We start from the raw sequence: 27,782 nt of genomic DNA on the forward strand, positions 1-27,782 counted from the left end.
TTGAGCCAGAAGCCCCCGCAAGGACACACCAAAGGTTAGGGTGACCGGTCTACACCCCGGTGGCTGCCAGACAAGATCAGGACTATGAACAGCCCCCCAGAAGGGTGAAGACCCTCACACCCACCCTAGACCTTCAGGAGGGACGTCCCATGAGGGCTCCGCACCCTGAAAAACCCACGTGACAAAAAGTCTTAAGGATGAGCCATCCAGAGAATAGAGACTGCAGCTCTGGATGTGAGTGGAGTAGATAAATTCACCAGTACATCCATCCCTGGCACGCTACGTGAATTGTCCCGGGGATCACGTGGCGCCGGCGGAGACGTCACATTAGACGCCGTTATAAGACACTCATGAGATCTCTGTAAGCAAATCACTAGATCCCACTCAAGCTGCGGCCGCAGGACAGATCAGAGGTCAGAAAAGTGAGGTCAGTGCTGCAAAACATCTTAAAAGGTACAGTACACCTACAGGTCTCCCCACTACAATCTAGTGCTCTCTGTTATCAGCCCCTCCAGGCCAGGGAGAGGCTGAGTGTAGTGTTCTTCAATAGGTGGAGTGATTGTTAGTGCAGAGGCCTCCCCTCCCCCATGATCACGACTTTACATCACATGTGACGGATATCAGCCGCTCCTCTTATTACGCTCCAGCACGGATATAATCCCGGGACTAGGACGGTTACTGGCCCTTTAAATATATTTATTAGCGCTACTAATAAAAGATGAAGCCCATGCCGTCCTTGACTGAGGTCGCGTGCCGCTCGTCTCCTACTACGGCGCAATGGAACATCGAGGGTTAAGTCGGCAGCACAATGTAGAAAGTAATGAAAGTTCTGCAGGAACCAGTCAGACGAGTCCAGCCGCAAACACGAGCGCGTGACGCCACCGCCTGCCATAATGGATGACACATTAACGAGAAACCACCCACACGCTGCGCAAATACCACGTCCTCGTACATGGAGCCTTCTGGTGCTCTACACAGGTGACGACCACCCCCCGAATTAGGAAAACATTCCTCGAAACGCTCCGTCTCCTACTGCTCGGCTTGTGTGTCAGTCTTCACTGCAGCTCTGACATTCTATTTATGGACCTGGATCAGCAGAACCCGCCCCCCCCCCCCGAGCGCTGCAGAGAATGGAAGTTCTCTAAAAAGATAAATACGCAGAACGCCGCTTACAATGTCGCCCCATTCATCACCCAGAGACGAGGGGCTGCCGGAGCGGATAAGCGTTCAGCCCGCGCTTCGCACGTCTCGGTCAAGGGCGGCCACAATGACTTTCAACTGCTGGAAGCCTCAGAGGAGAGATCAGGCGCTAGATTTGCTCGTGCTCCACATTCTGACAAGACCGGAGCCCCGGGGGCCCCTCCCGATCCAGACAATCCGAGGCGCCGACAGTTAACCCCTGAAGAACCGGCCAGGGATCTGGAGACGAGTCTTATTAATTGTCTGTCAAGGTTATTGCTGTAAAACTCCTGTAATCCGGCGTCCACAGGACACGATGCCGGATTATCGGACCCTAGAGCAAGCACGGAGAAGGCGATGGACGCGGCTCAGTGACAGGAGGCTCCGGCGGCCGCCATCATGGCGACACTGCAGGAAAACATCTTCTGTACGGCGTGACCTTCACACTGGATCAGAGGTCACTGATAGGGGGAGGAAGCCGGGAAAGTGTTAATCATGATAGCGACGCCGCTGCTGCCCTCCACCGGAGACAAGCGGCACACGAATAAGGCACGCCCCGGCACAGGAATAAGGCACGACCCAACCTCGCGCCTCCACCGCTGGTTGCTGATAAATTATACAGTAACCAGACAGTCAGTCGCCGCCGTCAGCGCGGTCTGCAGTGACAGGTCTGTGAATTGCCCACACACAGCGACAACCATTGTATCTACGAGACACAACGTAAACCACGATCAGATGACCCCGCCACGAGTACCACGGAGATCCTGCCACCAGCTCCATGTAAACATCACTGCGACTGATTGGCCACACGTCACCTCATGATGACATCACAGATCCTGACACTGGTAAGATGTCGTCACCACAAGCTGCGGGAGGGCGGAGACCAAGCTGAGTGTTTACATGGACGCCGCGCAGCAACGGGCGCCAGGTGTGAGGAGAGGCCCCGAGGCGGCAGGAGCCGCACCTGAACCAACACTGCAGCCTCGTGACGAGGGATACACAGCCGCCGCCGTACCACACGAGGGATACACAGCCCCCCGCACATTATATATAAAGAAACAGACCCCCGATAATCTGCAGGATACCCGGGTCCCCCTAGTCAGATGTTCTATCTGCCCCTAGGAAAGCTGAGTGACGCGAATATGGCCTCCGTTACAGCTCCCACAGGCGGCGATCATCCAGCGGCCCCCGCCCGGCAGCAGGTTTACTAGTCAGGAGACGCTGACAACCAATATGGCCGCCATTATGGTTCCCGCCACTCGTCCCAGACCAGTCAGCGTCTCGTCCCCTGCAAACAGCTGATAACAGGGAGCAAGAGAGGTCAGACTGGAGGACGGCATTACGTGAGAGGAACAATGAAGCCGCAGGAGCGCGCCGCCCCCTCCCCCACACAGAAAAACATCCGCTGACCGTTTCACTGATTACAGGAACTACTTTCTCCCTGGAGATGGCGCCTCCTGTCTCCACGGCAACAAGAAGTCAGACCCCACATTATAAGTTAGTCACACCGCATATCAGGGTGAGCTGCGGCCCGTCACCCATGGCAACCAATCTGATCATCCATTTCCCAGCATGCTGTGGGATCTGCGTCCATTGTGGGTGAGACGCCTCGTCCATCAGGTCCTGCGCTGCCACCCCGCAGTCCTGTAACAGCCCAGCCCCCGCCTCACAGCCGTATCCGGGGATTTTCAGATTGAAGTGCGGCCGCTCCGTGACAAATTAGTTGAGTAATTAGCCCTCAATAAAGTCGCTTAGCGCCGGAGCGGGAAATCTCCTGTAATCCGCATTCCTCAGCCCTGAGAAATCATCGTCCTCCGGCTCTATTCACACAAGCGTCCGTTTTTCCTGATGACGCGCAGGTCGCTGAATCAGCGTTATGTCCGCGTGAAAGAGCGCACTCCGGAAGCGTCTGCGTGCTGTCAGATTCATTTCACGGACCCAGTGACTCGAACGGGCGAATAGTGGGAGTCGGACACGTGACTCGTTCCCGCGCTCGACAGGACCGTACACCGGCCATTCTGCGAAACAAGTAGAAAGACGGGTGGGAGAAGAATATCGCGAGTAAGAGAACCCGCCTATAACGAGGCACCAACTACCTCAGCAACGTCCGGACGACGGGCGCAGCCTCCGCAACCGGGAACTAATCTGCCGATCTGGAGCTTGAGAAAGCCGAGTGACACCGGGCAGCAGTTCCGGCGGATCTCTCAGCGATCACATCTCCAGAGACACGGGAAGCGGGAGATTAACCCTTGTGGGAGCGCCCGCAGCAGCCACAGACCGTCACCCAACTGTCCCAGAAACAGAAAAGGCTGGAAAGAGTTAATCTCCGAAACAACCTGCGATACAAAGAACAAATCCACAGGACATGACGTCACTATGCGGAGAAAACTGATTGTTCTCTGTTATCAGCCATGTCAGGCTGGGGAGAGGATGACTGTAGGACAGGTGAATACAATCTATTGTTCTCTGTTACCAGGCATGTCAGGCTGGGGGGGGGGGGGGGGGAAGGATGACTGTAGGACAGGTGAATACAATCTATTGTTCTCTGTTATCAGACATGTCAGGCTGGGAGAGGATGACTGTAGGACAGGTGAATACAATCTATTGTTCTCTGTTATCAGACATGTCAGGCTGGGGGAGGATGACTGTAGGACAGGTGAATACAATCTATTGTTCTCTGTTATCAGACATGTCAGGCTGGGGGAGGATGACTGTAGGACAGGTGAATACAATCTATTGTTCTCTGTTATCAGACATGTCAGGCTGGGGGAGGATGACTGTAGGACAGGTGAATACAATCTATTGTTCTCGGTTATCAGATATGTCAGGCTGGGGGAGGATGACTGTAGGACAGGTGAATACAATCTATTGTTCTCTGTTATCAGACATGTCAGGCTGGGAGAGGATGACTGTAGGACAGGTGAATACAATCTATTGTTCTCTGTTATCAGACATGTCAGGCTGGGAGAGGATGACTGTAGGACAGGTGAATACAATCTATTGTTCTCTGTTATCAGACATGTCAGGCTGGGAGAGGATGACTGTAGGACAGGTGAATACAATCTATTGTTCTCTGTTATCAGACATGTCAGGCTGGGAGAGGATGGCTGTAGGACAGGTGAATATAATCTATTGTTCTCTGTTATCAGACATGTCAGGCTGGGGGAGGATGACTGTAGGACAGGTGAATACAATCTATTGTTCTCGGTTATCAGATATGGCAGGCTGGGGGAGGATGACTGTAGGACAGGTGAATACAATCTATTGTTCTCTGTTACCAGGCATGTCAGGCTGGGGGGGGGGGGAGGATGACTGTAGGACAGGTGAATACAATCTATTGTTCTCTGTTATCAGACATGTCAGGCTGGGAGAGGATGACTGTAGGACAGGTGAATACAATCTATTGTTCTCTGTTATCAGACATGTCAGGCTGGGAGAGGATGACTGTAGGACAGGTGAATACAATCTATTGTTCTCTGTTATCAGACATGTCAGGCTGGGGGAGGATGACTGTAGGACAGGTGAATACAATCTATTGTTCTCTGTTATCAGACATGTCAGGCTGGGGGAGGATGACTGTAGGACAGGTGAATACAATCTATTGTTCTCGGTTATCAGATATGTCAGGCTGGGGGAGGATGACTGTAGGACAGGTGAATACAATCTATTGTTCTCTGTTATCAGACATGTCAGGCTGGGAGAGGATGACTGTAGGACAGGTGAATACAATCTATTGTTCTCTGTTATCAGACATGTCAGGCTGGGAGAGGATGACTGTAGGACAGGTGAATACAATCTATTGTTCTCTGTTATCAGACATGTCAGGCTGGGAGAGGATGACTGTAGGACAGGTGAATACAATCTATTGTTCTCTGTTATCAGACATGTCAGGCTGGGAGAGGATGGCTGTAGGACAGGTGAATATAATCTATTGTTCTCTGTTATCAGACATGTCAGGCTGGGGGAGGATGACTGTAGGACAGGTGAATACAATCTATTGTTCTCGGTTATCAGATATGGCAGGCTGGGGGAGGATGACTGTAGGACAGGTGAATACAATCTATTGTTCTCTGTTATCAGACATGTCAGGCTGGGGGAGGATGACTGTAGGACAGGTGAATACAATCTATTGTTCTCTGTTATCAGTCATCTCCAGTGCCGGGAACCCCCGGAGAGATTTTTACATGTCAGCCGCTCCTCTTATAACGCTCTCCAGACTGTGGGAGTTACCGGCATTTTAAGACCTTGTTTCGTGCGCCAATGAAGAGCTGGATTCTTCCTTATATTTGGGGATGACTCCGCTGATCTAGAGAAAATGGCGCGGTTTATGCTCGCACGTCTGGGTAATTGAGTCCTGGCAGCGACATTAGAGCGCAGACAATTCATTCTAAACTGCGCGAACACGAGAACAGGTTGAAGTCTTTGGCCCAAATTCCCTCGTCCTAGAATTTCTGTCACCATGGAAACCAGTTATGTGAGAAATGCAAATACGCCGGGATAATGGCGGATCAGTGCGAAGCCCAGAACACGCGGAACGGAGGCAAAATGTATTATGTCCCCGACCAGAGAGGAGTGTGGGGGAGGGGACGGACGGCTTGTGTAAATAATCATTGAGTAACTCATCATATACAAGACCTCTGCTGGTCATCAGTGAATGGGAACATCCATAAACCTAATACTCCAGACAGCTGAGGTTTTGTTACAATTGCATCCAGTCTAAGCAATCCTCTAAGCTAACAGCCGGAATCCAGCCTGATAGAGATTTGTGCTGCTGAGGTGTTTCAGAGGCTTTTCTGAAGTATTTGGTCTGTGCAGGTTTTAAGTCCGTGGATGTAACTGGAATGTTACTGTTCAAAGACAGCAAGCAGAGATCTTGAAGAGCTGAGGAAATTAAATGGTCCATTAGCAAGTTGCAGAACTTCTCAAACTGATTACGTTTATTTACATAGGACTGCGCCGGTCCTTCCATTCACAGCGGTGCCGATACTCTTCTGATGTTTATAGGACCACCGATTGCTGCCGCACACTGGACAGTCTCCGATTGCTGCCGATTTCTATTGGAGTTGTAACATTATGTGGACGCCACGTCACTCCTCCGGTCATTATTTATATAAACCGCTACAAACATGGCGGCCGCGTCTACATCCAGGACCACGCAGGTTGTAAATCCAGACTCAATCTCAGGTGAATAAACCGAGGAGCGAGATGTAGCAGAGTGGAGCGCTGCGCAGCATCAAGGCTGGAATGTAGGTCACTCCATGAGGGATTATGGAGCTACAATCTCCCCACCGCAGCTCCGGGAGGCCGACGTCCTGAGATCTGCTTCTATGTACACCACATCTCCCGCAATGCAACACAGCAGAGCACACGGTCCCTTCTCATGAGGATACAAGACAAACCCTGCAGATCAGCTGCCATAATACTCCCATCACACGATGTTCCCTTATATCGCCGCCCTTGTTGTGCTGCATTTCTGGAGATGTAGTGACTACACCAACTAGAAAACACAGAATCTAGAAAAAAAATACAGTAAAACAGATCCCGTAGAGCGGTGGCCGTAGTATAATACAGGAGGTTACTCCCATCATCCTCACAGGAGTCATACCGGGACCTGCTCCCCCTCCTGTATGAGCCGCGTGTCTTAAAGGGGCAGCGTCACAATGCCCAGAGCGCGCTGCACTGAATCTGTATGGAAACCATCATCCCACGTATCATCGTACTGCGCCCATCTGGAGCCCGCTATATACCCACCGCTGCCCACACAGAGTGGCGTGACGAGACTGCGCTGGATCAGTCATCAGGACACGTCAGACTCAAGATGCCGATGAATAAGGAGCCGAGCGGCGGGTGATCAGCGATACGACTTCTATTACAGCTTTCCCAGACTCCTGAACGGCCGTGTGACCCAGCGATACCAGAGCAGCGGATGTAGCGGTGCCAGTCAGGGGCCCAGGAAAGGGGGGGGGGGGGGGAGGAATCACTGCCGGTGGAGGCTGTAATGGCGGCCATATTGGTTGCCCCCCCCCCAGCTTTCTCTGAAACAAAACCTATAAAAGGCCGCAACCAACGACCAGCGCCATCCTGCGCTGCTCGTCAGATAACGGATGCGACGGGTTTTATCATCCAGTGACCTTTGACCTATTGACCTAATGTGAATGGAGCACAGGGGGGGGGGGGGTTGGATTACTTAGACGATCGCCCTTCAAAAAGACCCTCAGAACAATGAGCTGCAGAACAAGGGGTACGGTGAGACCATTAACCCCCGATGATCTCTGGAGTCCAGGGCAGGAGCTGGCACCTTATTATAGGACGCAGGACAGCAGAATTTAGTACAGCGCAGGAAGCGGCAGAGCGAGGCAGGAAGAGACGGAGCATTTCTTTCTACGAGTTCTGGGCGCAGACGTTTCCTCGTTTTCCTGCACGCACATAATAATCCCCGGCGCCGCAGCCATGACCGCGTCCAATCACAACGCTGCTGGGTGACAACGACTGGCGGCCGCCATCACTGCACCAAAAAACGTAGCCTTACCCCTCCCCCATGCATTCCCCGCTGAACGTGTGTCAGTCTTCAGTGTAATTCTGGCATTCTATTCTCAGTTGGAGCTGTAATCTCGCGCTGCGGTGCATAGTGTAGCGCGGGTGAAGAATTGGCGCACTCACCTGCCCGTACCGGCGACTGCCACCCTCCTTATCCGGATCGTACGGAGAACGCCACCATTCCAGTATTTATAAGAGGTTTCCAGAAAATCCTCCGTCCTGTCGCTGCGACACGGAAACGTGCGCGTTATTTCCTGCCGTCACCAGCGGAGGTTAGAAAATGAAAGGTGTCGCTTTTAACAGTCCCATTAGCGGCACCTCACGCGTCGGCGGCTGTCATTTCACGCTTATTAGATCTCCACACGTACGGCGCGGCGGAAAAAGTGCGATACTTAATACAGAGCGAGTCCGACTGCAATTATACCACAAAGAAACCTGAGGGGGGGCATTACTAATCAGGGCGACCGCTGCGAGGCTCCTATCACCCCCATAGACGCAGGCGGAGGAGAATGTGTGACGGGGCTTCATCGGCTGATGCTCTACAAGAGGTGCCCACATTACTGCGCCGACATCCACGAGAACTCAGAACGAACCGCATCTACTGACCGCACCTGTAAACACTACATCTCCCACAATGCACTGCAGCAAACATCTGTACAGACACAACCAGCAGGAGGCGCAGCAGTAAGATCACAGGCCCCCCCCGCGCTACAAACCGGAATCCATCACTTAGGGGCAGATTGTAGAAATGATGGCCCGTGTACGGCAGCCGCCATGACTGCGCCAGCGAAGCCTCGCGGGACTGTTCACACGCCGCGACAGTGCAGAAACGACAAAGAACCGCGTATCACTCGCCGCTCCTTCCCCGGCCACGCCGTCATGTGTCCTGATCACAACCCGACAACGAAGGGGGCGTCGTTCTCACCGGAGCAGCGTCTGGAAACCGCAACAGTAAAACGCTCCGTTTATACTGCGGGGGGGGGGGGCACCGTCCGCGGTCAGAGCTCGGCGCTGGACGTGTAATCTGCTTATGATCTCAGGCCGCGCAGGTGAGCGCCGCGGATTACTCCAAGGTGACTGACTCCTCACTCGCTGCGAAAACCGGAGACGCCAGAAATAATTGCATCAATCCAATGTTATCAGGAGCACGGCTCCGTGACGACCGCGACGGCGAGCACGAGATAGCGGCACGTAACGCGCTCCTTATTAACAGATTCATTAGCAGCTGAACCGGAAAACCGCGCTCGCCCACGAGACGAGAAAATGTAACAGGAGAATTGTGACCTGCGCCACCAGGTAAAAGGCGGGGGAGGGGGCACGTGAGCGTCACCTCCCTGCCCCCACACAACAGAGAAAGGCGAAACAACGCCGAGTGTCCGCCATTACAGCGTCAGGACAAGCGGGCCCCCGGCTCTATAATTCCCCATCCCCCTCCGTCTAATAGCAAGGACGTAAACAGCGCTCTAATGCGGCCACGGAAGATCAGATCGTCTGCGCATTTATTATATCCGGCAAACAGAACCGGACGGTCAACATCTAGAGCTCATTGTAACGGTCACCCAGCTTTCCTCAACTCCTGAAAGGCGAGACATCCGCGTCTGCCCCACCGCCAGCTCTCAGGAAGCCGGAGGAGGTCACGGACGACAGACGCAGCGTTCTGAACACGCGCAGGTGGAGTCTCCCACAAAGTGGATCATGAGAAGCCGCAGCGGAGACCAAGGCGACCGGAGAAACCGCGTAAACACCAGAACCCGCGGCGACGACAGGAAGGACAAAGATCACATTCCTGCAGGTAATAACGCCAACACGGGACTCTGACCGCAGAACGCTGCACTACAGAACACTGCAACTGTTATTCAGACCTCTGTAGAAACTGTGCAATCAAGTGTCCTGAAATGTTCTAATTTCCTTAGTGTATAACTCCCTCACCATTTTCAAGATCTCTGCTTGATGTCAATCAAGAGCTGAAAGCTTGTGCAGATTTAGGCTTCACACAACTAAGGGTTTGTTACAGTGTACCAGCGCAGGCAATCCACAACTAAAACAGCAGCAACACGTCACTCCAGGCTGACAGCTCCCACCTGCACTGATACATTGTAACAAGCCCTCAGCTGTGAGCAGGACTGGGTCAGGGTGGATTTTCAGCGAGTACCCGGAGCACGAGCGCGGCTGCCGCAAAAATGAGCGCGGATATTTATAGAAAATAGGAAGTAGAGTTATAAGTGGAGAAGCGGCGGCGGCCGGACTGCGGCACGTGTAATTCTAGTTCCAGTTTTATAAAAATATCCGTGGAAAGTTTCAGTAGGAGAGAAGTCGCCATCGCAGAATCACGTAACCGTTCAGCTGAGTCGCCGTCACTTCAATAAAGCAAAACTGGGGGGGGGGTCACTACTGGTATCCTCCCCTCCCCCACAGAAACCTCCGTTATCTCCGATATGGCGTCACAGCACAAACCCGGCGGACCGCTCCATTACAGGGAAAGTTGGGTGAAATCTCCTGGGGAGCTATAATGGCGGAATCATTCACCCAGCTTTCCCTCAGACAGAAGGGAGAGAAATATTTACTGCTTTTAGGCGTAAGGAAGGCGACTCCCACCATCCTGAACAATCACCCCCCTTATAACAATGTCCCATCTACCGTCATTATCACCAGTCAGATCATCCGGGGTCAGACCGCGACATTAACGGCGGGGGACAGGAACCGGCGCACGTGACGCCACAACCACCCGCAGCGAGATCAGCGGCGCCGCAAAGAGATCAGCGGCTCCAGACTGTAAATATCCGGTCATCTGAGTGTTACCCGTCCTCCCCTCCCCCGTACAATCCCAGCAGGCACCAAGCCACCATGGTTACCACACTCCGGGAAAAGCTAAAATACTCTGTGCTGATGTGAGATCAAAGCACCCACACGGAACAGCGGCTGTTCCACCGTCTTGTGGCGGTCAGAACAAGATATAGTAACCGCAGGGGTTAACACCACCACCGGCCGCTTAGACTGCGGCGCTTCCTGTCCGCCGGGAGTCACGGTGCGATGGATCCCGTTTCCTTTTCAGGATGTTCCCAAACGACGGGGAGAATTCTATTTATAAACGCCGCATCTTCAGTCATTTTGGGCTCTGGTCACATGTTCGCCGTACGTGCGGTGGAAATACGTAACGCAGGAGATTTCATGGCGACGGATGTTCCGGGATGGCGGCGTCCTGCAGAGAGGTGATAGGTCATCTACAGAATGGCGCAGGTGAAAATCATTCAGGACGCATCCGTTTTGTTGTGAAGCCGCTAAAAATGGCGCCAAGTGTTTGTGAGCGGAATGTGAGATTTTCCCGACTGTGGCGGTCACGTGCGACTCCAATCTGAAAACAATTGCGGCAGAAATCATTGCGTGCCAGGAATCTGCCGTATGATGTCACAGAAGAGTTAGATACACTCCCGTATCCAAACCTTCCAGTCCTACTAATCACACGGTCACTCCCCTGCAGAACGTCGCACCGGACGGCGCCGGATCACAGCGACGGCCTGAGCGCAGCAGAAGAGACTATCAATAGTGCTCATCCTCTCAGGACGCAGGTGGAGGATTATACGGTGTCACTGCGGGGAATCTAATCCTCATCCACAGCGACGATCTGCGGTCACCGGGCCGGTACAGGTGCTGTATATACCGCGGGCTGAAGAGACGTCTTAGAATCAGCTCAATGGATGTCACCCAGCTGTCCGACCCCTGGGCACCACACAGCAATCACAGGCATACGCAGCAGTCATCACCCAACTTTCTCAGAGTCCTGAAGGGCACGGGTTATGCGTGGCTTCATCCCTTGCTGGTCTGGGGCCGGGTGATGCCGCTGCCGGAGCTGCACTGCTCGTCACTCAGCAGAGATGGATTTCCAGCCAGTTGACAGATTTTCTCGGGGTCTTCGTCCAGTTTCGGGGGATCCGCTCCGTCCTTCCTCATGTGGTTTCCCCGTCCAGGTGCGGCCGGTCCCCCGGGGACGGATTACCTCACACCTACAACATCCAGCAACACGAGCAGGAATTCCAGCAATGCACATCCCCCGACCGCCCCGGGTGTGGAGCGCACCCTCCTGCCTGCACCCAGGTGCCCGCTGCTGCTCTAGGCCGAGTGTTGGGGCTGGTGCCACGCCAAGTATGCACAGGAAAAACAAACTGCGCCGCCAGGACCCCCACCCTGAGCAAACACCCGCCAGGAAGAGCAGGTGGAGGAAACACAGGGACGCCCTGGCGGACACGACACCTCGCTGTGCGGCCTCTGATGTGGCGCTCGCTGCAGACGGACGACCTTGGGAGAATATTAATTACTAAAATGGATTTCAATCGGATCGGGGGGGGGGGGGCGACCTCCCTGCAACGTCCGACAATGTAAAGCAGAACGACAAAGACGACGAGAGACGCCACACAAGGGGTTAACCCGCGAATCCCCCGCACGGCGGCCATCACTTACTCCTCTACCTGGCACCAATGTCTGAAACAAACCAGTGCCACCACACAGGAGGATGAGAGTCACAGTACGCAGCCATATCCATCACACAGGTGGATGAGAGTCACAGTACCCAGCCATATCCACCACACAGGAGGATGAGAGTCACAGTACCCAGCCATATCCACCACACAGGAGGATGAGAGTCACAGTACCCAGCCATATCCACCACACAGGAGGATGAGAGTCACAGTACGCATCCATATCCATCACACAGGAGGATGAGAGTCACAGTACGCAGCCATATCCACCACACAGGAGGATGAGAGTCACAGTACGCAGCCATATCCACCACACAGGAGGATGAGAGTCCTGGCCATATCCACCACACAGGAGGATGAGAGTCCTGGCCATATCCACCACACAGGATGAGAGTCCCGGCCATATCCACCACACAGGAGGATGAGAGTCCCGGCCATATCCACCACACAGGAGGATGAGAGTCCCGGCCATATCCACCACACAGGAGGATGAGAGTCCCGGCCATATCCATCACAAAGGAGGATGAGAGTCCCGGCCATATCCATCACACAGGAGGATGAGAGTCACAGTACCCAGCCATATCCATCACACAGGAGGATGAGAGTCCCGGCCATATCCATCACACAGGAGGATGAGAGTCACAGTACCCGGCCACATCCATCACACAGGAGGATGAGAGTCACAGTACCCAGCCATATCCACCATACAGGATGAGAGTCCCGGCCATATCCACCACACAGGAGGATGAGAGTCCCGGCCATATCCATCACACAGGAGGATGAGAGTCCCGGCCATATCCATCACACAGGAGGATGAGAGTCCCGGCCATATCCATCACACAGGAGGATGAGAGTCCCGGCCATATCCATCACACAGGAGGATGAGAGTCACAGTACCCGGACATATCCATCACAGGCCCAAGGAGGATGAGAGTCCCAGCCATATCCATCACAGAGGAGGATGAGAGTAACAGTACCCGGCCATATCCACACAGACCCCAGGACATCTCCCTCCCCGTTGCAGCAGGGTGGGGCAGTATCCGAAGGATATCCTGATACAGGAGGTTGGAGAGCCAGGAGATTAACCCCTCCTGGGCTCAGTGTTCTAGAGTTATAGCAGCCACAACAAAGGGCCACAGGAGTAGAGCAGCTACCGGTGTCTGTGTGCGGCCAGAAGGGGGCAGGCTGGAGCGCCACATCCTATAATAGCGTATCTAACGCCGGGGGGCACCCCCTCTATATACACCGATATCCTACACACAGCGCCGGGGCGCACCCCCTCTATATACACCGGTAGCCTACATACAGCGCCGGGGGGCACCCCCTCTATATACACCGGTATCCTACATACAGCGCCGGGGGGCACCCCCTCTATATACACCGGTATCCTACATACAACGCCGGGGAGCACCCCCTCTATATACACCGGTATCCTACATACAGCGCCGGGGGGCACCCCCTCTATATACACCGGTATCCTACATACAACGCCGGGGGCACCCCCTCTATATACACAGATACCCTACATACAGCGCCGGGGGCACCCCCTCTATATACACCGGTATCCTACATACAGCGCCGGGGGGCACCCCCTCTATATACACCGGTATCCTACATACAGCGCCGGGGGGCACCCCCTCTACATACACCGGTATCCTACATACAACGCCGGGGAGCACCCCCTCTATATACACCGGTATCCTACATACAGCGCCGGGGGGCACCCCCTCTATATACACCGGTAGCCTACATACAGCGCCGGGGGGCACCCCCTCTATATACACCGGTATCCTACATACAGCGCCGGGGGGCACCCCCTCTATATACACCGGTATCCTACATACAGCGCCGGGGGCACCCCCTCTATATACACCGGTATCCTACATACAACGCCGGGGGCACCCCCTCTATATACACCGGTATCCTACATAGAGCGCCGGGGGGCACCCCCTCTATATACACCGGTATCCTACATACAGCGCCGGGGGGCACCCCCTCTATATACACCGGTATCCTACATAGAGCGCCGGGGGGCACCCCCTCTATATACACACCGGTATCCTACATAGAGCGCCGGGGGGCACCCCCTCTATATACACCGGTATCCTACATACAGCACCCCCTCTATATACACCGGTATCCTACATACAGCACCCCCTCTATATACACAGGTACCCTACATACAGCGCCGGGGGGCACCCCCTCTATATACACCGGTATCCTACATACAGCGCCGGGGGCACCCCCTCTATATACACCGGTATCCTACATACAACGCCGGGGGGCACCCCCTCTATATACACCGGTACCCTACATACAACGCCGGGGGCACCCCCTCTATATACACCGGTATCCTACATACAACGCCGGGGGGCACCCCCTCTATATACACCGGTATCCTACATACAACGCCGGGGGGCACCCCCTCTATATACACCGGTACCCTACATACAACGCCGGGGGCACCCCCTCTATATACACCGGTATCCTACATACAACGCCGGGGGGCACCCCCTCTATATACACCGGTACCCTACATACAACGCCGGGGGGCACCCCCTCTATATACACCGGTACCCTACATACAACGCCGGGGGGCACCCCCTCTATATACACCGGTATCCTACATACAGCACCCCCTCTATATACACAGGTACCCTACATACAGCGCCGGGGGGCACCCCCTCTATATACACCGGTATCCTACATACAGCGCCGGGGGGCACCCCCTCTATATACACCGGTATCCTACATACAGCGCCGGGGGGCACCCCCTCTATATACACCGGTATCCTACATACAGCACCCCCTCTATATACACCGGTACACTACATACAACGCCGGGGGCACCCCCTCTATATACACCGGTATCCTACATACAACGCCGGGGGGCACCCCCTCTATATACACCGGTACCCTACATACAACGCCGGGGGCACCCCCTCTATATACACCGGTATCCTACATACAACGCCGGGGGGCACCCCCTCTATATACACCGGTACCCTACATACAACGCCGGGGGGCACCCCCTCTATATACACCGGTACCCTACATACAACGCCGGGGGGCACCCCCTCTATATACACCGGTATCCTACATACAGCACCCCCTCTATATACACAGGTACCCTACATACAGCGCCGGGGGGCACCCCCTCTATATACACCGGTATCCTACATACAGCGCCGGGGGGCACCCCCTCTATATACACCGGTATCCTACATACAGCGCCGGGGGGCACCCCCTCTATATACACCGGTATCCTACATACAGCACCCCCTCTATATACACCGGTACCCTACATACAACGCCGGGGGCACCCCCTCTATATACACCGGTATCCTACATACAGCGCCGGGGGCACCCCCTCTATATACACCGGTATCCTACATACAGCGCCGGGGGTTACCTGTCCCTTATAAATATTAACCAGCCGATCAGTCTCCCCCTCCAGAACGAATACTCCCATCATCTGCTCCTCCTCCAGGAGTATCTCGTACAGAGTGCAGGAATCCCCCCTCCTCCAGTGGTACCGTCCCCGGCAGTCAGGCTCAGCGCCCCAATACACAGCGCAGTACACCGCATTACATAACCGCACAAGAGACGCGACTACAACGTATCAGACCAGGGAGGGGGGAACATACACGGATACAATGTATCATCAGCACCGCGGGGAGGGGGCAGTCCGTGCTCTGCGGACGTCTCGTCAAGGTGAAGTGTAGCTCGTACCTCGATGTATCCGGCCAGACTGGGGACGATGATCGCGGCCAGGACTGCGCAGAGCGCAGGGAAAGCGGCCATGATCTCAGCTCCTCTCGTGTCAATCTCCAGCTCCGGACTGACGAGATATGAAACCCGCAGCCCAGGAGCCAGCCCAACCGGAACTGACGTCACCACACCTCGTCCTGATCGCATCCGCCCACCGACTGCTGCTCCAATGAGGGCGCTCCAAACTCATCAGCCCCACCCATACCCCGCCTAGTACAGGTAACAGGGCTCCTTAACCCGGCCCCTTCAGCTGCAGCTCTCCATTAAACCTGCTAAAACCACGCCCCTCACAGAGCAGTTACCACGCCCACCAAACATTCTCTGCAGAAGATGCTGATCCAGTGCTGAACCTGTAATAATATAATATCATCCAGCGCTGATCCTGTAATAATATAACATCACCCAGTGCTGATCCTGTAATAATATAATATCATCCAGTGCTGATCCTGTAATAATATAATATCCAGTGCTGATCCTGTAATAATATAATATCATCCAGCGCTGATCCTGTAATAATATAATATCATCCAGCGCTGATCCTGTAATAATATAACATCATCCAGTGCTGAACCTGTAATAATATAATATCATCCAGTGCTGATCCTGTAATAATATAATATCATCCAGTGCTGAACCTGTAATAATATAATATCATCCAGTGCTGAACCTGTAATAATATAATATCATCCAGCGCTGATCCTGTAATAATATAACATCACCCAGTGCTGATCCTGTAATAATATAATATCATCCAGTGCTGATCCTGTAATAATATAATATCATCCAGCGCTGATCCTGTAATAATATAATATCATCCAGCGCTGATCCTGTAATAATATAACATCATCCAGTGCTGAACCTGTAATAATATAATATCATCCAGTGCTGATCCTGTAATAATATAATATCATCCAGTGCTGAACCTGTAATAATATAATATCATCCAGTGCTGATCCTGTAATAATATAATATCATCCAGTGCTGATCCTGTAATAATATAATATCATCCAGTGCTGAACCTGTAATAATATAATATCATCCAGTGCTGATCCTGTAATAATATAATATCATCCAGTGCTGATCCTGTAATAATATAATATCATCCAGTGCTGAACCTGTAATAATATAATATCATCCAGTGCTGATCCTGTAATAATATAAAATCCAGTGCTGATCCTGTAATAATATAACATCATCCAGCGCTGATCCTGTAATAATATAACATCACCCAGTGCTGAACCTGTAATAATATAATATCACCCAGTGCTGATCCTGTAATAATATAATATCCAGTGCTGATCCTGTAATAATATAACATCATCCAGCGCTGATCCTGTAATAATATAATATCCGGTGCTGATCCTGCAATAATATAACATCATCCAGTGCTGATCCTGTAATAATATAATATCCAGTGCTGCTCCTGCAATAATATAATATCCAATGCTGATCCTGTAATAATATAACATCATCCAGTGCTGAACCTGTAATAATATAATATCATCCAGTGCTGATCCTGTAATAATATAATATCCAGTGCTGATCCTGTAATAATATAACATCATCCAGTGCTGATCCTGTAATAATATAATATCATCCAGTGCTGATCCTGTAATAATATAACATCATCCAGCGCTGATCCTGTAATAATATAATATCCGGTGCTGATCCTGCAATAATATAACATCATCCAGTGCTGATCCTGTAATAATATAATATCCAGTGCTGCTCCTGCAATAATATAATATCCAATGCTGATCCTGTAATAATATAACATCATCCAGTGCTGAACCTGTAATAATATAATATCCGGTGCTGATCCTGTAATAATATAATATCCGGTGCTGATCCTGTAATAATATAATATCCAGTGCTGATCCTGTAATAATATAACATCATCCAGTGCTGAACCTGTAATAATATAATATCCGGTGCTGATCCTGTAATAATATAATATCCGGTGCTGATCCTGTAATAATATAATATCACCCAGTGCTGATCCTGTAATAATATAATATCATCCAGTGCTGATCCTGTAATAATATAATATCCAATGCTGATCCTGTAATAATATAACATCATCCAGTGCTGATCCTGTAATAATATAACATCCGGTGCTGATCCTGTAATAATATAATATCCGGTGCTTATCCTGTAATAATATAACATCATCCAGTGCTGATCCTGTAATAATATAATATCCAGTGCTGATCCTGTAATAATATAATATCCAGTGCTGATCCTGTAATAATATAACATCATCCAGTGCTGAACCTGTAATAATATAATACCCAGTGCTGATCCTGTAATAATATAACATCATCCAGTGCTGAACCTACATAGTTACATAGTTACATAGTTACATAGTTAGTACGGCTGAAAAAAGACACATGTCCATCAAGTTCAACCAAGGGAAGGGAAAAGGGAAGGAAAAATTTCTACACATAGGAGCTAATATTTTTTTGTTCTAGGAAATTATCTAACCCTTTTTTAAAGCCATCTACTGTCCCTGCTGTGACGGCTCCTGCGGTGTCTCCTGTTTCTGCTGTGACGGCTCCTGCGGTGTCTACTGTCCCTGCTGTGACGGCTCCTGCGGTGTCTACTGTCCCTGCTGTGACGGCTCCTGCGGTGTCTACTGTCCCTGCTGTGACGGCTCCTGCGGTGTCTCCTGTCCCTGCTGTGACGGCTCCTGCGGTGTCTACTGTCCCTGCTGTGACCAGCTCCTGCGGTGGCTATTCCATAGATTCACAGCTCTCACAGTAAAGAAGCCTTGTCGCCTCTGCAGCTTGAACCTTTTTTTCTCCAGACGGAGGGAGTGCCCCCTTGTTTTTTGAGGGGGTTTTACAAGGAACAGGATTTCACCATATTTTTTGTATGCGCCATTCATATATTTATATAAGTTAATCATGTCCCCCCTTAGTCGTCTTTTTTCAAGGCTAAATAGGTTTAATTCTTTCAATCTTTCCTCATAACTTAAATTCTCCATGCCCCTAATTAGCTTCGTTGCTCTTCTTTGTATTTTTTCCAACTCCAGGGCATCCTTTCTATGAACTGGAGCCCAGAACTGAACTGCATATTCTAGATGAGGCCTCACTAATGCTTTGTAAAGTGGCATTATTACATCCCTGTCCCGCGAGTCCAGGCCTCTTTTAATACACGACAATATCCTGCTGGCCTTTGAAGCAGCTGATTGACACTGCATGCTGTTATTGAGTTTATGATTTACAAGTACACCCAGATCCTTCTCAACAAGTGACTCCCCCAGTGTAGCTCCCCCTAGGACATATGATGCTGCAGATTATTACACCCAGATCCTTCTCAACAAGTGAATCCGCCAGTGTAGCTCCCCCTAGGACATATGATGCTGCAGGTTGTTGGTACCCAGATGCATAACTTTACATTTATCTACATTAAACTTCATTTGCCAAGTGGACGCCCAAACACTTAGTTTGTTTAAATCTGCCTGTAATTCATGAACATCTTCCATAGTCTGAACTATATTACATAGCTTGGTGTCATCTGCAAAAATAGAAATAGTGCTATTAATCCCATCCTCTATATCATTAATAAATAAGTTGAATAATAGTGGTCCCAGCACTGAACCCTGGGGTACACCACTTATAACCGGGGACCATTCAGAGAAGGAATCATTGACCACAACCCTCTGGATACGGTCCTTGAGCCAATTCTCAATCCAATTACAAACTATATTTTCTAAACCTATAGTCCTTAATTTACCCATTAGGCGTCTATGGGGGACAGTGTCAAATGCCTTTGCAAAGTCCAAAAACACTAAATCCACAGCGGCCCCTCTGTCTAGACTTCTGCTCACCTCTTCATAAAAACAGATTAGGTTAGTTTGACAACTTCTGTCCTTAGTAAAACCGTGCTGGCTGTCACTTATAATGCTATTTATTGTCACATAATCCTGTATATAGTCCCTCAATAGCCCCTCAAACATTTTCCCCACGATGGATGTTAAGCTTACTGGTCTATAATTACCCGGGGAAGACCTAGAGCCCTTTTTGAAAATAGGCACCACATTTGCCCTGCGCCAGTCCCTTGGCACTATACCAGTCACTAGAGATTCTCTGAATATTATGAAAAGGGGGACAGAAATAACTGAACTAAGCTCTTTAAGAACTCTAGGGTGTAACCCATCTGGTCCCGGGGCCTTGTGCACATTTATTTTATTTAATTTAGCTTGGACCATATCTACATTCATCCAATTCAGCAGTGGCGTAACTACCGCCGTAGCAGCAGTAGCGGCTGCTACGGGGCCCGCGGCATGAGGGGGCCCGTGTCGCCCGCCGGCACGGGCCCCCACCATGGCCGGAGGCTCCGCTAGCAGCCGCTATGGCTGCTACAGCGGGACGCCACTGAACACTACGGCAGAGCAGGGAGGTATCTCCCCGCTCTGCCATTAACTGGTTCCCGACCGCTGGCTGTATTTTTACGGCCAGCGGTCAGGGACTGGTCCTTAAAACCCGAGCCATAGACTTTCTACGGCTCGGGTTTTAACTTGCTGCCCGCGCGATCGGGCAGCTGAATGTCGGGTCTCCGGCTGTCAGTGACTGCCGGGGACCCTGAGGAGAGGATAGAAGCAGCTTTCGCTGCTTCTGTCTTCTCTGATCACTTGTACACAGCGCTGAATGCGCGCTGTGTACAGGAATAGAGACAGCAGCAGCGGTGCTGTCTCTATTGCTCCCGGTGATCATGTGACTGGTCACATGATCGCCGGGTGCCGTTAGTGGCAGGCTGCTGCTGGGTCTTACTAGACCCAGCACAGCCTTATTAGTGACAATCGTCACTATGAGAGGGCTGATTTCCCCTGTAACTGGGGCTGCTGTGCAACCCCAGTTACAGTGGAAAAACATGGTGTAAAATAAAGAAAAAAAATATATAAAGTTCCCCAAAGGTCTTCTTTGACCTTTGGGGGACAGACCATAGTAATAAGAAAAGAATAAAGTAAAGTGCAAAAAAATGTAAATAATAAATACACATAAAATACCCACCCCCCAAAAAATACCGTTCCCCCCGCCAATCATTGTTGTAACGCTAACGCTGACCCAATTACCCTAATATAGACATGTAATATATAAAAATTTACGGTAGACAATGACGATCACAAATAAAAGGTCTATTTTAGGGTAAGACTATGTTATTACCAAAAAAAATAGCTGAAATGTAAAAAAGCTTATTTTTTTACTATTATTTTCAAACTTTATGAATAAAAATTCTAAAATAGCAAAAAAGGTGCGTATAAAAACGATAAAAAATTAAACCTGCATTGTCTATGGAAAAAACGTCGCAAAAATCACGTCGTTAGCCCAACAAATAAAAAAGTTAGAGCCATTTAACTAACACGTGCTAAAAATGGCTAAACGGTGTCTGGTCCTGAAGGCGCAAAATAGAGCAAAAGACATGTATCCCCCCCCCCCTCTCCACAGGACATGTATCCCCCCCCCTCTCCACAGGACATGTATCCCCTCTCCACAGGACATGTATCCCCTCTCCACAGGACATGTATAGGGGATAGTCAGAGGTTTGTCATGGAGAAGTTCAGGGGACTTTCAGTCCCCCGTTCTCCCTATCGCTGCCAGAGATCACACATGTATCCCCTGTCCTGTGGAGAGGGGATACATGTATTTTGTAGGACACACTGTAGGTCGCATTTTTTTGGGAGGGGGGACGCTGTATGGCGTTCCCTACAGGGGGGCTGTATGGCGTTCTCTACAGGGGGGGGCTGTATGGCGTTCCCTACAGGGGGGGGCTGTATGGCGTTCTCTACAGGGGGGCTGTATGGCGTTCTCTACAGGGGGGCTGTATGGCGTTCTCTACAGGGGGGGGCTGTAAAAAAGGCACTATCTACAAGGGGGGGGGGGTTGTGTGACACCCAGGGGAAGGGGGGCCCCAGTCAAAAGTTTGCTATGGGGCCCAGTCTTTCCTAGTTACGCCCCTGCAATTCAGTATATCAGCCGATATATTAACAGCACCGGCAGCGGCTACATCAGCTCCTCAGCACTGGCACCGGCTACATGAGCTCCTCAGCACTGGCACCGGCTACATCAGCTCCTCAGCACTGGCACCGGCTACATCAGCTGCTCCTTCTTCAGTTGTATATACAGAGCGGAAGAACCCATTTAGTAACTCTGCCTTCTCTTGATCCCCTGTGATCAACTCCCCATTACCATTATCTAGGGGTCCTACATGTTCAGACCTTGGCTTTTTTGCATTTATATGCTTGAAGAATTTTTTGGGATTTGTTTTACTATCCTTGGCCACCTGCCTTTCATTTTGTATTTTTGCTAATTTTATTACATTTTTACAGATTTTATTAAGCTCTTTATATTTTACAAAGGCTACAGCTGTACCCTCAGATTTGTATTTTTTAAATGCCCTTTTTTTGTCATGTATTGCCCCTTTCACAGAAGGTGTAAGCCATGTGGGGTTTAATTTGAGTCGTTTATACTTGTTACCTGTAGGAATAAATTTTGCACTATAATAACTCAAAGTAGATTTGAAAATCTCCCATTTATCATTTGTTCCATTATTTGACATTAGTTCTTCCCAGTCTATATCCTGAATTGCAGCCCTCATCCTGGGGAAATTGGCTTTCTTAAAATTAAGTGTTTTTGCCCTCCCAGCCTGCGTTTGTTTTTTACAGTATAGGTAAAATGTAACTATATTGTGATCACTGTTACCGAGGTTTTCACGAACATTGACATTCCCAACAAGATCTGCATTATTAGAAATGACCAGATCCAACAGAGCTTCACCTCTAGTCGGGTCTTCCACAAACTGGCCCATAAAATTTTTATGCAACAGGTTGAGGAAATGTCTCCCCTTTGCAGTTGAAGCCGAACCATGACACCAATTAATATCCGGGAAATTAAAATCTCCCATTATCACTACAGTGCCCGCCTGTGCAGCCCGCTCCATCTGTTTATATAGCTGAACTTCCATCTCCTCAGTTATATTGGGGGGTCTATAGATTACACCAAAAGTAATTTTTTCAGTGTTTACCTCCCTTTCTAGTTCCACCCACAAGGTTTCAACCTCCTCACAGTATTCACCCACTATTGTCTCTTTCACACTCGCCTTCATATCACTTCTCACATACAGACATACACCACCACCTTCATATCGCTTCTCACATACAGACATACACCACCACCTTCATATCGCTTCTCACATACAGACATACACCAGCACCTTCATATCATTTCTCACATACAGACATACACCACCACCTTTCCTATTTGTCCTGTCTTTACGAAAAAGTGTAAAACCCTGTAGATTTACAGCCCAGTCATGTGAAGAGTCCAGCCATGTTTCAGCAACACCAACTATATCTATATTTTCTTCCAGTATCAAGGCCTCCAGCTCCCCCATTTTGCTTGCTAGACTTCTGGCATTTGTGAACATACACTTTAACTTGCCTGTCAGTTTTTCACTTTTATTATCAGAAATGTGATTTGACATTAATCGGTCCTTTTTATTTACACTGATGTTTTGTAACGAAAGGATCTCTTTATCTTGTTGTCTAGTCCTCTCCCCACATTCTGTTTCTCCCCCCACGAATATAGTCTGACCCCTCTCTAACCTGGCTACCCCTTTTTTTTCTACATTGACCTCCCTCCTCAGCCCTAGTTTAAATACTCCGCCACCCCAGCTAGAATTCTCTCCCCCAGCACAGCGGACCCCCTTCCATTTAGGTGCAAATCATCTGCAGAATACAGTTTGTACCCCAATGAAAAGTCAGCCCAGTGCTCTAGGAACCCAAATCCTTCTCCTCTACACCAAGACTTCAGCCATATTATAAAATCCAGTGCTGATCCTGTAATAATATAATATCCGGTGCTGATCCTGTAATAATATAATATCCAGTGCTGATCCTGTAATAATATAATATCCGGTGCTGATCCTGTAATAATATAATATCCAGTGCTGATCCTGTAATAATATAATATCCAGTGCTGAACCTGTAATAATATAATATCCGGTGCTGATCCTGTAATAATATAATATCCGGTGCTGATCCTGTAATAATATAATATCATCCAGCGCTGATCCTGTAATAATATAATATCACCCAGTGCTGATCCTGTAATAATATAATATCCGGTGCTGATCCTGTAATAATATAATATCACCCCGTGCTGATCCTGTAATAATATAATATCACCCAGTGCTGATCCTGTAATAATATAATATCCAGTGCTGAACCTGTAATATTATAATATCCAGTGCTGATCCTGTAATAATATAACATCACCCAGTGCTGATCCTGTAATAATATAATATCATCCAGTGCTGATCCTGTAATAATATAACATCATCCAGCGCTGATCATGTAATAATATAATATCCAGTGCTGAACCAGTAATAATATAATATCCAGTGCTGATCCTGTAATAATATAACATCATCCAGCGCTGATCCTGTAATAATATAATATCCAGTGCTGAACCTGTAATAATATAATATCTAGTGCTGATCCTGTAATAATATAATATCCAGTGCTGAACCTGTAATAATATAATATCCAGTGCTGAACCTGTAATAATATAATATCCAGTGCTGATCCTGTAATAATATAATATCCAGTGCTGATCCTGCAATAATATAATATCCAGTGCTGAACCTGTAATAATATAATATCCAGTGCTGAAGCTGTAATAATATAATATCCAGTGCTGAACCTGTAATAATATAATATCCAGTGCTGATCCTGTAATAATATAACATCACCCAGCGCTGATACTGTAATAATATAATATCCAGTGCTGATCCTGTAATAATATAACATCATCCAGTGCTGAACCTGTAATAATATAATATCATCCAGTGCTGATCCTGTAATAATATAATATCATCCAGTGCTGATCCTGTAATAATATAATATCATCCAGTGCTGAACCTGTAATAATATAATATCATCCAGTGCTGATCCTGTAATAATATAACATCATCCAGCGCTGATCCTGTAATAATATAATATCCGGTGCTGATCCTGTAATAATATAATATCATCCAGTGCTGATCCTGTAATAATATAACATCATCCAGTGCTGATCCTGTAATAATATAATATCCAGTGCTGATCCTGTAATAATATAACATCATCCAGTGCTGAACCTGTAATAATATAATATCATCCAGTGCTGATCCTGTAATAATATAATATCATCCAGTGCTGATCCTGTAATAATATAATATCATCCAGTGCTGATCCTGTAATAATATAATATCATCCAGTGCTGAACCTGTAATAATATAATATCATCCAGTGCTGATCCTGTAATAATATAACATCATCCAGCGCTGATCCTGTAATAATATAATATCCGGTGCTGATCCTGTAATAATATAATATCATCCAGTGCTGATCCTGTAATAATATAACATCATCCAGTGCTGATCCTGTAATAATATAATATCCAGTGCTGATCCTGTAATAATATAACATCATCCAGTGCTGAACCTGTAATAATATAATATCATCCAGTGCTGATCCTGTAATAATATAACATCATCCAGCGCTGATCCTGTAATAATATAACATCCAGTGCTGATCCTGTAATAATATAACATCATCCAGTGCTGATCCTGTAATAATATAATATCCAGTGCTGAACCTGTAATAATATAACATCATCCAGTGCTGATCCTGTAATAATATAATATCATCCAGCGCTGATCCTGTAATAATATAATATCATCCAGTGCTGATCCTGTAATAATATAACATCATCCAGCGCTGATCCTGTAATAATATAATATCTAGTGCTGATCCTGTAATAATATAACATCATCCAGCGCTGATCCTGTAATAATATAATATCATCCAGTGCTGATCCTGTAATAATATAATATCATCCAGTGGTGATGCTGTAATAATATAACATCATCCAGCGCTGGTCCTGTAATAATATAATATCCAGTGCTGATCCTGTAATAATATAACATCATCCAGTGCTGATCCTGTAATAATATAATATCCAATGCTGATCCTGTAATAATATAACATCATCCAGTGCTGATCCTGTAATAATATAATATCATCCAGTGCTGATCTTGTAATAATATAATATCCAGTGCTGATCCTGTAATAATATAATATCACCCAGTGCTGATCCTGTAATAATATAACATCATCCAGTGCTGATCCTGTAATAATATAATATCCAGTGCTGATCCTGCAATAATATAATATCCAATGCTGAACCTGTAATAATATAATATCCAGTGCTGATCCTATAATAATATAATATCCAGTGCTGAACCTGTAATAATATAATATCCAGTGCTGAACCTGTAATAATATAATATCATTCAGTGCTGATCCTGTAATAATATAATAACCAGTGCTGATCCTGTAATAATATAATATCACCCAGTGCTGATCCTGTAATAATATAATATCCAGTGCTGAACCTGTAATAATATAATATCCAGTGCTGAACCTGTAATAATATAACATCACCCAGCGCTGATCCTGTAATAATATAATATCATCCAGTGCTGATCCTGTAATAATATAATATCCAGTGCTGATCCTGTAATAATATAATATTCAGTGCTGATCCTGCAATAATATAATATCCAATGCTGAACCTGTAATAATATAATATCCAGTGCTGAACCTGTAATAATATAATATCCAGTGCTGAACCTGTAATAATATAATATCCAGTGCTGATCCTGTAATAATATAATATCCAGTGCTGAACCTGTAATAATATAATATCCAGTGCTGAACCTGTAATAATATAATATCCAGTGCTGAACCTGTAATAATATAATATCATCCAGTGCTGATCCTGTAATAATATAACATCATCCAGTGCTGATCCTGTAATAATATAATATCCAGTGCTGATCCTGTAATAATATAATATCCAGTGCTGATCCTGCAATAATATAATATCCAGTGCTGAACCTGTAATAATATAATATCCAGTGCTGAACATGTAATAATATAACATCATCCAGTGCTGATCCTGTAATAATATAATATCATCCAGTGCTGAACCTGTAATAATATAATATCATCCAGTGCTGATCCTGTAATAATATAACATCATCCAGTGCTGATCCTGTAATAATATAACATCATCCAGCGCTGATCCTGTAATAATATAACATCATCCAGTGCTGATCCTGTAATAATATAACATCACCCAGTGCTGAACCTGTAATAATATAATATCCAGTGCTGATCCTGTAATAATATAATATTATCCAGTGCTGATCCTGTAATAATATAATATCCAGTGCTGATCCTGTAATAATATAATATCCAGTGCTGAACCTGTAATAATATAATATCCAGTGCTGATCCTGTAATAATATAACATCACCCAGCGCTGATCCTGTAATAATATAACATCATCCAGCGCTGATCCTGTAATAATATAATATCCAGTGCTGATCCTGTAATAATATAACATCATCCAGCGCTGATCCTGTAATAATATAACATCATCCAGTGCTGATCCTGTAATAATATAACATCATCCAGTGCTGATCCTGTAATAATATAATATCCAGTGCTGATCCTGTAATAATATAACATCATCCAGCGCTGATCCTGTAATAATATAATATCTAGTGCTGATCCTGTAATAATATAACATCATCCAGCGCTGATCCTGTAATAATATAATATCATCCAGTGCTGATCCTGTAATAATATAATATCATCCAGCGCTGATGCTGTAATAATATAACATCATCCAGCGCTGGTCCTGTAATAATATAATATCCAGTGCTGATCCTGTAATAATATAACATCATCCAGTGCTGATCCTGTAATAA

General features: G+C 47.9%; 1 protein-coding gene across 8 annotated transcripts in view; it reads right to left on the reverse strand.

Moving 5' to 3' along the window:
* Positions 1 to 16,060, reverse strand: part of APLP2 (amyloid beta precursor like protein 2) — a 43,185-nt gene extending 27,125 nt beyond the window's left edge. For 6 of the 8 annotated variants that reach the window (XM_075839108.1, XM_075839113.1, XM_075839114.1 and 3 more), the window contains exon 1: positions 15,921 to 16,060. In XM_075839108.1, the coding sequence (XP_075695223.1) occupies positions 15,921 to 15,992 (72 nt within the window). In that variant the 5' untranslated portion in view covers positions 15,993 to 16,060. The remainder of the gene's footprint in view (positions 1 to 15,920) is intronic. The other 2 variants (XM_075839111.1, XM_075839110.1) reach the window with 1 other exon arrangement.
* Positions 16,061 to 27,782: the final 11,722 nt, after the last annotated feature.

The sequence above is a fragment of the Rhinoderma darwinii genome, chromosome 10, assembly GCF_050947455.1.
Source record: "Rhinoderma darwinii isolate aRhiDar2 chromosome 10, aRhiDar2.hap1, whole genome shotgun sequence".
Classification (NCBI taxonomy): Eukaryota; Metazoa; Chordata; class Amphibia; order Anura; family Rhinodermatidae; genus Rhinoderma; species Rhinoderma darwinii.